General features: G+C 63.1%; 1 protein-coding gene across 3 annotated transcripts in view; it reads right to left on the bottom strand.

Moving 5' to 3' along the window:
* The window catches only part of BCORL1 (BCL6 corepressor like 1), a 30,188-nt gene extending 19,054 nt beyond the window's left edge, over window positions 1–11,134 (bottom strand). The window contains exons 1-3 of one of the 3 annotated variants that reach the window (XM_049828241.1): window positions 10,990–11,134; window positions 3,072–3,210; window positions 29–119 (exon numbers count right to left, since the gene is read on the bottom strand). In XM_049828241.1, coding sequence (XP_049684198.1) covers window positions 29–119; window positions 3,072–3,157 — 177 coding nt within the window. In that variant the 5' untranslated portion in view covers window positions 3,158–3,210; window positions 10,990–11,134. Of the gene's footprint in view, window positions 1–28; window positions 120–606; window positions 1,330–3,071; window positions 3,211–7,164; window positions 7,320–10,989 lie in introns of those variants that run through there. The other 2 variants (XM_049828242.1, XM_049828243.1) reach the window with 2 other exon arrangements.
* Between the last annotated feature and the right edge of the window lie 2,010 nt (window positions 11,135–13,144).

Genomic DNA, 13,144 nt, shown 5'->3' with positions numbered 1-13,144 from the left:
AACCCAAACACACATGCAAGGAGCTCACCTTGGAAAGGCTGCTGCTGACGCAAAACTCTTGAGACCCCAAGTGCTGGGAGCTGCTTGTTTTAGACTCTTCATCAGAAAGGGGGGCTCTCCTAGCCGAGGAACAAGACACAGCATTACGAAACCCCAAGATACCCTCCCAGCATCCTACCCCTCCCTGTCTCCACATGGGACAGCAGCACAGCTGGCAGCCTGAAGAAGCACGCCTGCGCTCCAGGTAGCCAGCTCCTCATCACACGTTACACGGCAGGTACTGGCCACTGCAGGCTGAGGGAGTAAGGAGCACTGCTGCCCACTGCAGTCCTCCCCCTCCCAGAACTCTGCCCACTGGATAGCACCTCCTCACGCATAAATGCTTACCCTATAGCTCCTACGGGCCTGACAAGACTTTTTCCATGGCCCAGCAACTATATGCACCTCCCTTACACGCAGCCATTTTGACCCCCCCGGTCTCACCACGGGCCAGCCCAGCCCTCCCTGACTGTGCTGCGTCACAGTCCAGCTCCACACACCCACTCCTGTCCCCTCCACTTCCCGTTCTGCCCCACCACACGTTTCCAGTCCTATCCTGAGCCCCACCCTGCTTGTCTCTTCTTCCACAGGCACCTCCTCATTCCCATTCCTCCCTGCTCTAGGACTTCCCAGCCCAGCCGTTCTCCTCCAGCCACAGGTGGAGATCTCCCTCCAGCACCAAAGCTCTTCAGGCTCCAGCTGTCCTGGACGGGAGCAGCGGGTGTTTGCAGCCACCCCGATGTGCACTGTCCTGCTGGCCTGCACGCGTCTGACCCTTTCTCTTTGGAAGACAGCTCCTGAGCGGAAAGCCTGAACAAGTCCTGATAAGGACTGTGAACTCCACAGAAACAGGGTGCACCGAGGAGACATATGATCCAGAGAAGACTGGACAGGAGGCAGCGCTCGTGTGTTCAGTGCTCCTGCCCCGGCAGCATCTACCGGTGGCGATTCTCTGGTCTTTAAGGGTCATTTAGACAGGCTGCTGGTGCCAGGATAAAAGAGCTCAAGTTCAGTTTCTGCTGATGACGCAATTTCTTCTGGATTTGCTCCCCTACCTCCCAGGCTTTCACAACAAAGCGACAGACACCAGCTGCGGGAGGGAGCTTTCTCTTCGGGCTCCCGTATCCCCAGCACCGGGACCCCACTCCGGGCTGCCTCACGACCACCACAGCGCAGCCCCCACTGACCCTCCCAAGTCCCTGCGAGGGGCTCTTGCCCTCCCGCCCGCCTCGGCGGCGGTTTGGCAGGGCCCTCTCCGGCCTGGCCTCCCAAGTCGGCCCGGCCACAGCAGGCCCAAGAGGACTGTCAGGGGCGAGGGCAGATCAGATCGCCGCGGCGGGCTGCGGCGCGGCGCGGGGAAGGAACGGCCGGCCGGGGCCAGGCCGCCTCAGCGCAGCCGCCGGGGCTCGGGTCCCCGGCGGCGGCAGGCCCCGGGGCCCAGCCGTGCGCCGAGGCAGGCCGGCCCCCGCCGGGGTGAGAGGGTCTTGGCGGGGGGGAGCGCGGGTCCCGGAGCCGCGGTCCCGGTCCCCGCGGAGCCCTGCGGCGGGCGGAGCGGAGCGGAGCGGGGCGGAGCGGGACCGAGGCCGGCTCCGGCTCCGGCTCCGGCTCCGCACAGGCGGGCGGCGCGGCGGCGGGACGCCAGGGGGCGCCCAAGCGCAGCTGGCTGCCCGCGGCACCGGCGGCGAGCGGCCGGGAGCTGGACAGCGGGCCCGGCCCCGGCCCGGTGCGGAGCCCGGCCGCCTCCCGCCCTCGGCTGCCTGCAGGGGCGGCGGGACCCGACCTGCCCCGCCGCCGCCGGGCCGGGGCCCGGGCCCTGTCAGCTGCCGGGACGGCCCCGGGAGCAGCCCCGGCTGTGGTAGTGCGGCCTGCCCGCCTCCGGCCCGGGACCCGGCCGGGGCCCCTCCGCAGGCCAGCCCGGTCCGCGGCGCGGCGGGCGGGCGGGGAAGAGCCCGCGACCGCCAGCCGTAGGGGTCGGGGAGAGCACGGCCGCCCCGTGCGACAGCCTTCTCCCGTGGGGCCGGCAGCCAAGGGAGAGCGCTTGGCTGCAGCCAGCCCGGTTTGCCCATCTGGCTCAGATGCCCCAAACTTAAACGTTTATTGTAAACTAGGAGTAGCTCCAAGTGGTTTAGGAGAGGCAGAGGGCAACGCCATCCCTGGCCCTTATCTGAGGGACACACAGCGGGCCAAGCAGCTGCTGAGGGCTGAAGATGATCTCTGCCCGCGTTTCTGCCCCGAGCGAGAGTCTCGACTCTTCCCTGTCCTACCGCTCTTCTGACTGGCCCTCGGAAGACTCGCCACCAAAAGCCTCAACACCCGCAGTGAGGAATGACAGGCACACACCGCCTTTGAGCCCGTAAAATTTTTCTGGCTACCACACACGCGCTGAACAGAGGTAGTAGCCTCAAGGAAGCCACAAACTGATCAGTTTCAAAAACAAGACCCCAGAGCTGTGGGAATAAAAAGGCGATGCAATGCCACGGGGCAGGCCAGGAACTCGTCTTGATCAATTCTGCCTCCCAGCCACTAATCCTCCCTAATCTCCTATTTGGTGGCATGTCACAACTCTCCCATCTAATCATTTGGTCTATACTAACCCTCCTGGGTCACCGAAAGCTCTTCTTAGCGGCTTGGCTCGCAGTGGGTCAAGCTCTTTCCCTCCCCTGGCAGTTAATAGCACAGGTCTGGTGAAGCCAATAGCACGTGCAGACAGACAAGTTGGCCTCGTCACCCACCAATGCCGTGGAGGCAATACAGCTACGCACAGCCAACGGTTCCTCTGCAGAGACCTCCAGCGCACCCTGCTTGGGAGCCTTCCTCGCTGGAGCACAGGATGCGGGGACCATTGCAGAATGCCATCGTTTGACCACACATCCATCCCCTCCCTGTGGCTTTTTCGCATCTCAGTCCATTTTACACCCTAGTAAGAACGGGCTGAGCCAGCACCAGCTCCCTTCCTGTAGCCTCTCCAGATCCCTAACTCACTTTCTCCGCTCTCTTCTTCCTTCCTCTATCACGCCACCCACGCACCTCACCTCTCCTCGTTGAGGCCACACATGCGAATCCGCTCTGTGCTGGTCCAGTTGTGCACCCCACTATAGAGAGGTGCTGTAGAGATCATGACAGCTGCTCGTCACCAACTGGGACCCGCTGGGGCTCGAGGGGCCACTCTGCCTACAAAAGAAAAACAGAGGATTGGTAACTCTCCCCAGAATGCTCACATTCAACCGTGCTTCAGAGAGTGTCATGCCCAGCTTTGCTGCCAGGCAGATGGGGTACAGCGCCCAAGATGCTACATGTCTGTCTGGAAGAGGGCTGGAAGAAATCAGCAGCACCTTGGGACAGAATCCACAGTCCACTCATCCTCACATTAAACAACGTTATTGCCAGAAAGCCTCTGGCTACCCTAAGAGTTTCACACACGTGTCTTCCCACACATACGCATCCCTTGAAAGACTCCTCCACTTTTCTTCTCCCTCCGGAGGAGCCTCCAGCACTGGGTAACAAGCCTCAAGACAGACCTTTACCCAAGATGATGGTCTGTTAAAATGCTGGCATCCCCAAGGCTTCATATGACTTTCATAAACCAGCACGTGGTGGGTTCAAGGGGGAAAGCCTCAAACAAGGAGGCAGCTGGGGGACCCTGGAGGGGAGCAAAGGTTTGCCAGCAGTGCCATCAGACAGTGCCATCGAGTGATTGTCCCCTCCCTCTGTCAGGAAGATGCTGGTATTCAGTGGAGTTACGGGTGGAAAACATGAGGAAATCCAGAGATTTGCGAGCATCCAAGACGCACCGTCGGCTGGGTGGAGCTTTCGAGGGAGAACACTGCAGCCAATCGTGCAGCACTGGGTGTTCAAGCATTAAGGCAGCTTTGCTGCCCAAGTCGTATCAAGGAAAAAAGCAACGAAGGAAGAGAGGATCTACTGTCCTAACAAGTGGAGTTGGTCGAACCGAGTTGGACTGACTGCAAAACACAGAGATGCTGTCAAAGAGGTTCTTGGTTCAGAGAAATACTAAACGCACAAAGGTAAAGCAAGCACAGAGCCATGGCAATGTGCTTGGTGCAGCGGGTGAGAGTGGGAAGAAGCTGGAAGTGACACGTGATCCCAAATCTCCGTCGGTTTTCTTTTCCCTGACTAACTCCTGGCGACACAAGCTCTGAACGGGACAAGAAGCAGCTTGCACCATCCATTTACGCTGAAACAAGCTGCACAGGGATCTACCGGCCACTAGCTCAAGGGATCGAGCTGTGGAACTGAATGACTCGTCTGAATGCAGCTGCTGCCGGGTATCCTCACCTCAGCCCAAACATGCCAGTGGGGATCCTCCAGACAGAAAAGAAGGGCCAGGCACATAGGAGAATCGGGGCAATGCAGCTTGTTTGCAGAAAAGAAGCGACAGACCCGTCTGCACGTACGAGGGCACAAGTGAGCAAACAGACCACAGAAATCAGAGGCCAGGAGAAGAGGGGGAAACCTGCTAAAAGACACATGCTGTAAGATGGAAGAAATACTACATAATGAAGGGGGAGCTGGGCAGACGCTAAGACAGAGAGCAGGGTCATACCCAAAGAGAATGAGAGGTGGCTTGGAGCAGGAAGGGGAGGAGTCTTTTGATGCTTGGAGAGAAATGCAACATAAAGGAAATAGGGGAACAAACAATCTGCGGGGATTTCACCATCTTAGGCTAAACTGAAAGAAGGGGAGGAGAAAGGTTCTGCCCCTGAGCACAGTGGCAGGACAGATGTTTTGGGAGAAATCAAAAGGGACCTTCTGTGCAACGGGGGAAGGGGATGCATACGGCTGCACGACGTGGAACAGGAGTTGGAGACGAGCTGAAGCCTCAAAGAAGCACAGATCAGGCGTGACCCGAGAATAGGTCTGGCAAGGGAAAGGTGATAACAGCGTGGTATACGGAGCTGGGAGAAACAGTATGTTTTGAGTACTCAAGTAAGAGCTGGTCAACAGAGGAGGCATGACGGCCACGAGAAGAGAGCCACAAGGACATAGCAACAGAGATAGACACTGTTTCGTGAATTCTTGGCCTCTGTTCTCTACGGACAATGTGGGACCTGTGCCAAAGACAGGCATTTCACAGGGAACGAAGAAGGAACAGAAGAGAAAAAGAACCAAGATTTCAAGTAAGAGAAGGAATAAAACAGAGGGAAAACAACAGACGTGGTGTCAAGCACAAACCAGAGCGAACAGTGAAAGAACAGCATCCTTAAGAAGGTGGACCAGGAAGTTTTATTGAGAAATGCAGGGATAAGCAGCCTCCCGATGCAACATCAAACCAGAGAGAGCAACTGCAGCCTCCCTGGGTCAGAACACACTTTCACTTGAGTTGACACAAGGAAACCGAGGAAATCTCTCGTCTACACTGGTGCAGCTTGAAGCGACTTTAAATGGATGTAATTAAACTAGTAGGAACCCCTTGGAGAACACAACTAGGGCATGGTTTCACATGCCTGTCTTCAAGTAGAAGAAGATGTTGAAGACTGTTGAAGCCCTTCTCTCCCCTCACCCCTTCAATCATGTCACTGAAACTGTGCAGTGTCCCAGTAAACTTGACCAGGGAGTTGATCTCTGTTTAAAACCTCCCCCCACCCCCACCAGCTGGACTGATTTTAACCCATGCTAGCTCCTAGATCAGGTTCACCAAGAAGGAGAGAGGGCACAGCCTGGCACAGAATCTGCTTAATCCACTACGTCTGCCAAAGGAAGTGTATATGAAACCACAGTCTTATTTTGATTTAGCTAAATAGGTGCCCAGCCAATTCTAATTCACTCCAAAGAAAACTAGTTTAGAACGAAATAAGAACAGCATTTTGCATGGAGAAGCTCGTCGTGCGATATTAAAGCTCCTTCATTGCTCAAAACAAAAGGTCCTGCTCTAAGAATTGTGAGCAAGAAAGGTACCGAGCACGTTCACAACGTTCACAACAAGCCCTCAGGAGAGATCTTCAATGAAACTAATGTGGTGAATTAAAAGCAAGGGGGGTTTTGTTCATTAAGGCAAAACCTCTCATTGTTTTGCAAAAGGAGGGGATGCTACTCTGCAAATCAGTCTCTTCCAGGCTCCAGAAAAAGCAAAGCAGAAGATGTTTTCCTTACAGTAAAAGCATGCTTTTACTCAGGTTAGCAATGATTTAATCCAACAGAACTTCCACGTATAGCTAAGTCAAGAAATTACTATCTCTTCTGAAATACTGCTGTACAGCCGATGGAAACATGTTGTCCTGAGGTGAAGTTCTTCAGGAATGGATGTTTTCTAATAGTTATCTCTGGACAAATCCTCCTCCTTGCACTAAAATCCCAACAGCGCCAAGACAACTGTTGTTTCAACACAGGCCGAGCTGAGGGTGGCAGGACAGGCTGCCGTTGCCTTCACCTACCAGCTCCCACGCAGCTGAAGAGAATTAAGCCCTCGTAATCTCCATGCTGACCCCCGTTAAAATCCTGCCGGCTCCCTGGGTCTCAGGGATCCTAACTTGAGTTGCCCGAGGTGAGGCTTCCTAATTAAGTCTTCTGCTGCAACACTGCCCCTCACACTCCCATCCAAGCGTTAATGCGGTAGAGGGGTACGGGAGTTACAAAGTAGATTCGCAAGCTATCCCACTGAAAGCCAGCCTCCCCCTGCAAATAACAGTGATTCCTCAGCCAGATCAGTTCCCTGACCTGACTCAACACTCAGCTTCTCAATCGCTTCCATTGGCAAATACATAAAGCAACTTCCCTGAGCTGCCACCTAACTTCCAGCCACAGGTAGCAAAGAAGTTTTTTTTACCAGAAGGTTTGGTACTGTTGGCGTTTGCCCTAACAGATGTCACATCTGCATTGCCACCTGGTCTAACCCACTTTCATACTGCTTTGATCAGGCCAACCAGAGCCACAATCTTCTACAGGCATTCACCTCAACAGCAGCTGGGATGGACCCAGACCCACAGGTACAGAAAGGGGGCTTTTCCCAGTTCCTCACAGAGACAACTTGTGCCAGCCACTTCTTCACAGTGCAAACGCATTCTGCTTTAGGACTGTGCTGCCTTGACCCCCCAAGAAGCTTTTAACATATTTTCCTGCTCTGTACGTTTCCGAGTACTGAAACAACTTGGATTTCAAGACACTTACCTTCCCTCTCCCTGATCCCAGCACCAGCACGTGAGCTATGTGCCAACAGATCGCCACTGTTTCAGCTGCACCTTGCCTAGGCAAGCACGAGATGACAGGTACCGAAATGCCAGCAGCCAGACTCCTAAAATCCCCCAGCGGAAGGCTTCCCTCCGCCTGGGCTCCGGGCAGGCATCTCATCCCCCAATGCAGGTAGGAGAGCACCGTGTGACGGCGTCGAGCAAAGGCCCAACGAACAGCAACATGCACCGCAGCTGGAGTTCAGACGACAGCACAAGCTCTCCCGGGGCAAACAGCAGCTTCGCCTTTCCCCGCTGTATGAGCGGCAGCTGCGGCACGAGCCTCGTGAGGCCAAGGGCCAGCTCTGGAGATCCCGCTGTGGATCACGTCGGTAGGAACGTGGTGCAGCTCAACAGACAAAGCGATATGTTCGGCTGGGCTCCGGGGCCTTTATACGGGCGCAGTAAAACACTGCCCATCAGCGATGCCTCCTTTTGCACTGGCAGCACTCACGGCTGCTGCGTTAAGCGGGCCAACGGCACAGAGGAAGGAAAGGGAGACTTCCCAGCCTTAGGGTAACGAAAATGAGAAAGCCCAACACGTCCCTCTGCAGCAAGAGACAAGGAGGACGCGGTCGCTTGCCTTTCCAAGGTACTGTACGGTTCCTTTGGCCAGGGGGCACTGTGGAAGGCCGGGAGGGATGCACTTTGACCCTGGAAACACACCCGCAGGAGATACCTTTATAACATTGATTCCCAGAGAGCAGCAAAACCTCGAAGGCAGGAGGTTTCTTCCCCTCCGGCTGGCTACAAAATAAAAAACTAGGTCGGCTGCTGGAAACTCAAGCGGGACTCGCCGCTCGGAGCGCATTGCCTGCAACCCGGCTACTTCGACGGGAGCAAAAGCAGCAGCATGAGGCAGCACGTGCCCCTGCGGCTCGTTCAGCGGGGGTCAGACGGGCCAGAAGGAAACGGCCTGCGTCAACGGGAATGGTCTCCTTCCCTTGCGATAGTTTATTCACTTTGGCAATCTTCGTTGCCATTAGTAACACAGGCGAGAAATTATATTTGTTTTTATATGTGATTGTCAGGCGTCCATTTGAGGTACAGAGGTCCAGAGCAAGTACCAATCCCAAGAGTTGCCCGAGATCCCTTAGCAGGGCTTCAACTCTGAGCACGGCTTCAGAAAAGCCCTTTAAAGCAAACCGCTTGCAAAAAAAAAAAGAATTTAAATAAAAAATTAAAGTAAAAAACCATGACAGCCCTCTCACAGGACTCACAATGGGCACGATCCACAGCAAGGGAAAAATTTAAACAGGAAAACTGAAAAGAAGGAAACAGTTTATCTTATATTATGTTACCCCTCAGGCAGAAGTCAGAAACTGTAGCAGAACTGACCAGGAACAGCTAGTGTGGAACAAAATCTAGCAGGGACGGGTCAGGCCACCTCCACTGCCCGTCTACGCGGGAGCCAACGCCAGGCGCAGGGTCCGGCCCGTGGCCCGCACGGCATCCCCAAGCTCAGTTTGGGTTTCCCACTGGCCACACAGCAGCCCCGACTGCTGCGGAGCTGAGCCAGGCTTTGCCTACACGCATTTGCTTAAGCTGATTTAAAGACACAGTAACACCACAAATAATTATAGATACTCAGCGCGATGAATTGGAAATAAAAAAGGCAAAATCCATCCTCATTTCAAAAAAAAAAGTTTGCTGCACGTTCGGTAGTCCTTTAATAATAAGTCCCAGCTGCTGGACGGCTGGTGTCACCAAGCCCTTGCTCACTTGAGACAACCTGGCTGTCCCCACGGAAGCCCACTGTTGCCTATTTTCAAGGACTGAAAAAAAGAGCCACTAAGGGCAGATAGCGTTAAAAAATTTTGTATCTGAGAAGGCACGCATCATCCGAAACGTGGCAACGGGAGCACAGCCTCCCATCCCCAGGAGAAGAGCTGGCACGCCAGAGCCCAGGGATCCCAAGATCGGCTTCCTTCTGAAGGCCAAACCACGCCAGAGCCCGCTCTCTGAAACCCTCCCAGAAACGCATCTCCAGAGCCAGCTGAAAGCGACGGAGCCGGTGCCCTCGACGGGTACCAGGCAGCCCCCAGCACTGCGGTGGCACCAGCAAAACCCAAAGGCTAGCGACGAAAAAGGCAGGGCGGGGAAGGGGAGGCTGATGCAGGCATGGCAAAAAAAGAAGCAGACGAGCCGCAAAGGGCGCGGGATGCACCGGCCCTTCCCTCGCGCAGATCCCCCCCTAACTCCAGCAGCGGCCGGCAAGGACGAGGGTGCTGGAGAGCGGATGCTCTGCAAGGAGGAGAAACTTGCTTCCTCTTTATTTTAGCCTGGAAGACCTTTTCCCGGTGCTTTTCTGAACCAGCTTCACCCATGCTCGGGTGAAGGTACCGATGCTGCTCACCGAGGAACCAGCAATAAGCCTCCCGAGTACCGACACACTCCATCGAAGGAGTTTTGGTTTCCTCCCCGGCGAGGGCGGCAGGAAGCGCCTCCTCCTCCTGCCCGGTCCTGCCGCTGCCCGACCATCACCCTGGGCACGGGCGGGGGGCACGGCCGCCACCACCGCACCCGCGATCGGGCTCGGGGGGGCGGCGGCAGCGGCGGCGGAGCGGCACCGCCCCGGCCCGAACCCAGCCTGACGTCCCGGGGCTGGGACCGCCGGGTGGAGGCGGGGGTGTCCCCTGCCCGAGCCCCCGCTCCCCGCCGCACGTCCCGCTCCCCTCGGCCCGGGCCCCTCGCCCCGCGGGGGCGCGGCACGGCCCACGGCCCCACGCCGCGGCCCGGCAGGGCCCTCCCGCCGGGACGCGCCGGCCACCGCGGCCGCTCCGGGGGCTTCGCCCCGCAGCCCCGCCGGGGGCCAGGCCCCGCGGCGCTGCCCCGCGCCGGCTCCCGCAGCGCCCCCCCCCCCCCCCCCGGCCGGCCCCGGTGCCCGCCCCGGCTCAACAGTTGCCCCGGGGGCCGCTCCCCAACGGAGCTCGGCGCCGCCGCTCGTCCCGCGGCCCCGGTGGCCGCGGCCGGGCCCCCCGCGCTGCCGCACCGGGGCAGCCCCGAACATGGAGGTGGTGGTGGCGGCGGCGGCGGCGGCGTCCGCACTGCCCCCGGGGAGGGCTCTTCCGCCATCGCCCGGCGCCCGGCCGGCCGGCACCCCGGAGCCGCTGCCGGCGCGGCCGGCCCCGGGGCACGGCGGCCGCCGGGGCAGGCTGGGGCCACGCCGCCAAACTCCGCGAGCGCCCGGCCCCGCCGTCCCGCCGCTGGCGGCCGCCGCCCCGGGAGCGCTGCGCTCCGGCGGCCGCCCCGCCCCGCCGCGGCGCCCCGGGACCCCCCCTCCCCCGCGCCGACCCGGTAGCGGCAGGTGCCGCTGGGGCCGGGGCCGGGGCCGGAGCCGCCGCGCCGGGCAGGGGAGCGGCACGCCGCGCCGTCGCGGGGCAGGGAGCGGAGCCCGTTGCCTGCCCCCCCCCACCCCCCTGGGCCCGGCGCTGTCAGTGCCCGCCGCTGTCCCGCCGCAGGACGCTGAAACCGCCCCCCCCCCCCCCGGCCCACCCCCCCCCCCGGGGTGTCCCGGGACCGTTTCCATGGAGACCCCGTCCAACCGGGCGGGGGGGGGTGGGGGGGGTCGGGCCGCCCGCTGCCGTCCGCCTACCCCCCCCCCCCACACACACCTCCCTGGCGGTGGTTGCGGGGCCGAGCGGGCCCGGGGTGCCCGGGCAGCGGGGGCCGGGCGTCCGGCGCGGGGCGGCGGGGCGGAGTGGAATGGGGGGGGGGTGGCGGTGGTGGCGGTGGGTTGGGGGGGGTGGGGGGGGCGGGCACGCACCTGCTTCCCGAGCCGGGCGGGCGGCGGCGGGGGGTTGGGGCGGGGGGGGGGGCGGCGGGCCGAGACGGGCCCCCCTGCCCGTAGGCGGCGGGTCGGACAGTGGGGCGCTGCGAGCGGCGGTTCGGCGGTTCGGCGGCGGCGGAGACACTGGCAGCGGCAGCCGGAGTGTGAGGGCGAGAGCGAGCCGCCGCCGCGGGGGCTGACGGGAGCTGTAGTCCGGTAGCCGCCGGCCGGCCGGCCGCCGCGCCGCCCCGAGGACTGCGGCTCCCGGCGTGCCGTGCGGCCAGCCCTGCCCGCGCGGGGGGGGGGGGGGGGGGGCTGTGCGGAGCCAGCCGAGTCCGGAGAGGGAACGAACGAACGGGCGGGCGAGGAGGGAGGGGAGGGGGCTCCGCGCCCGGCACAGCCCGCGGGAGGGGGCGCGGGGGGAGGCCGCTCCCGCCCGGGGAGGGGCCGCACCGCTCCGCGCTCCGCGGACGGCACCTCCGGGCGGCACGGCGCGGCGCGGAACGGCACGGCGCGGCGCGGGGGGAGCCCCACGCACACACACACACACACGCCGCGCACACACACGCCCGACCCCGCGCCGGGGCACCGGCGCCCGCACCGGGGAGCGGCGCTCGCTCCGCACCGGGGGGAGGAGGAGAAGGAGGAGGCGGCGGGGGCGGGCGCTCGCTCCACGCCCGGGCAGCGGCTGGGCGCCCGGCAGCGGGCAGCGCCGGACGGGCAACGCCGGCAGCGAACGCGGCGTCCGCAGCCCCGGTGCCCGCCGCCGGGTGCAGACCCGCCGGGCCGGGACGGCGGAGCGGGCGCGGAGCCGCCTGCCCGGCCGAGGTGGGCGCGGGGCCCCCGCCCCGGCGGCGGCGATGGCGCTGGGTAGCCCCCCCCCCCCCTCCACCCGCCGCCCCCCTTCCCGGCCCCGGTGCACCGCCAGGCGGGCAGCGCTGCGGGGCGGGGGGCGGCCCCGGGCGGGGGTCGAGGCGCCTCCCCCGCGCCATGCGGGGCACCGAGCGGCACGGCACGGCGGCTGGAAGTTTCTCACCGGCCCCCGCCCGCGGCACCCGGGGCCCGCAGGCCCGGCGGCCGCCGCGCACACAGACACACACACACACACACGTACCCCCCCCCCTCCGCGGTGCCCGGCGCGGAGCGGCCCCGGCGGTGCCCGGCCGCGCCCCCGGCCTGCTCCGGCCCGACCGCCTCGCCGGGCCCGCCCCGCACCGCCCCGGCGACTGACAGCCTCGCCCGGCCCGGGGCTGCGCCGGCCCCGGCCCCCGCCCGGGCCTCGGGGACCGGCGGCCCCGCAAGCGCCCCGGCGCGGCCCCGCCGCCCGGGTACCCCGCCGCCCGCCCCCGGCCCTGCCCGCCCCCGGCCCTGCCACGCCGCCCTGGGCCGTGCCCCGGCTGCCCGGCCCTGCCCGGGCCCTGCGCAGGCACCGCCCCGCTGCCCTCTCCTCTGCCCCGCTGCCTGACACGGGCAGCCCTGCCTGCGCCCGGCCTCGCCCCCCGCCCCTGGCCCCGGCCTTCCCTCCGGTCCGGCCCCCGCTCCCCCCATCCGACGCCTCCGGCCTGGCGGCTGCCGCCCCCCGCGCACCGGCAGACCCGCCCGCCTCCGCGACCTTTCGCTGCCGCCCGCCGGGGGCGGCGGCGGCGGCGCGGGGGGCTCCCCGTTTCTGCACATTCCGGACGGGCAGGGAGGAGGGACGGGCCGAACCCTGCCCCCCGAGTCCGCGGCGCGGGGGTCTGCGGGGTGGGGGGGCGCAGCCCGGGCTCGTCCCGGGGCGCAGGCGGACAAGGCAGGGCCCGTCCTGCCAGGGGCGAGCGGCCGGGGGTTGGGGGGGGAGCAGAGAGGGTCGCGGTGTCACCGGACGGGGACGGGGGGGGCAGCGAAAGCACCGCGCTCCGGTGGGGAGCGGCCCCAGGGCAGGCTCTTGGGGGACGGTACCGGCGGCGGCGGGCGAGGGGCCGGGGGCTGCACTGGGAACGGGGGACCCTGTTCCCCCCCCCCCGCCACCGGCAGGGCGTGCGGGGTGCCGGGGCGTCGGGGGGGGGGGGGCGGACTGCTCCTGCACCGCGGCCCCACCGTGAGTGCCGGGGGGCCCGGCCGGGCCCCCTCCCCGTGCCCGTCCCTGCAGTGCGGTGCTGCTCCCGGAGGTGCG

Source organism: Accipiter gentilis, chromosome 24 (assembly GCF_929443795.1).
Source record: "Accipiter gentilis chromosome 24, bAccGen1.1, whole genome shotgun sequence".
NCBI lineage: Eukaryota > Metazoa > Chordata > Aves > Accipitriformes > Accipitridae > Astur > Astur gentilis.
This window is presented reverse-complemented; position numbering and strand designations above follow the sequence as displayed.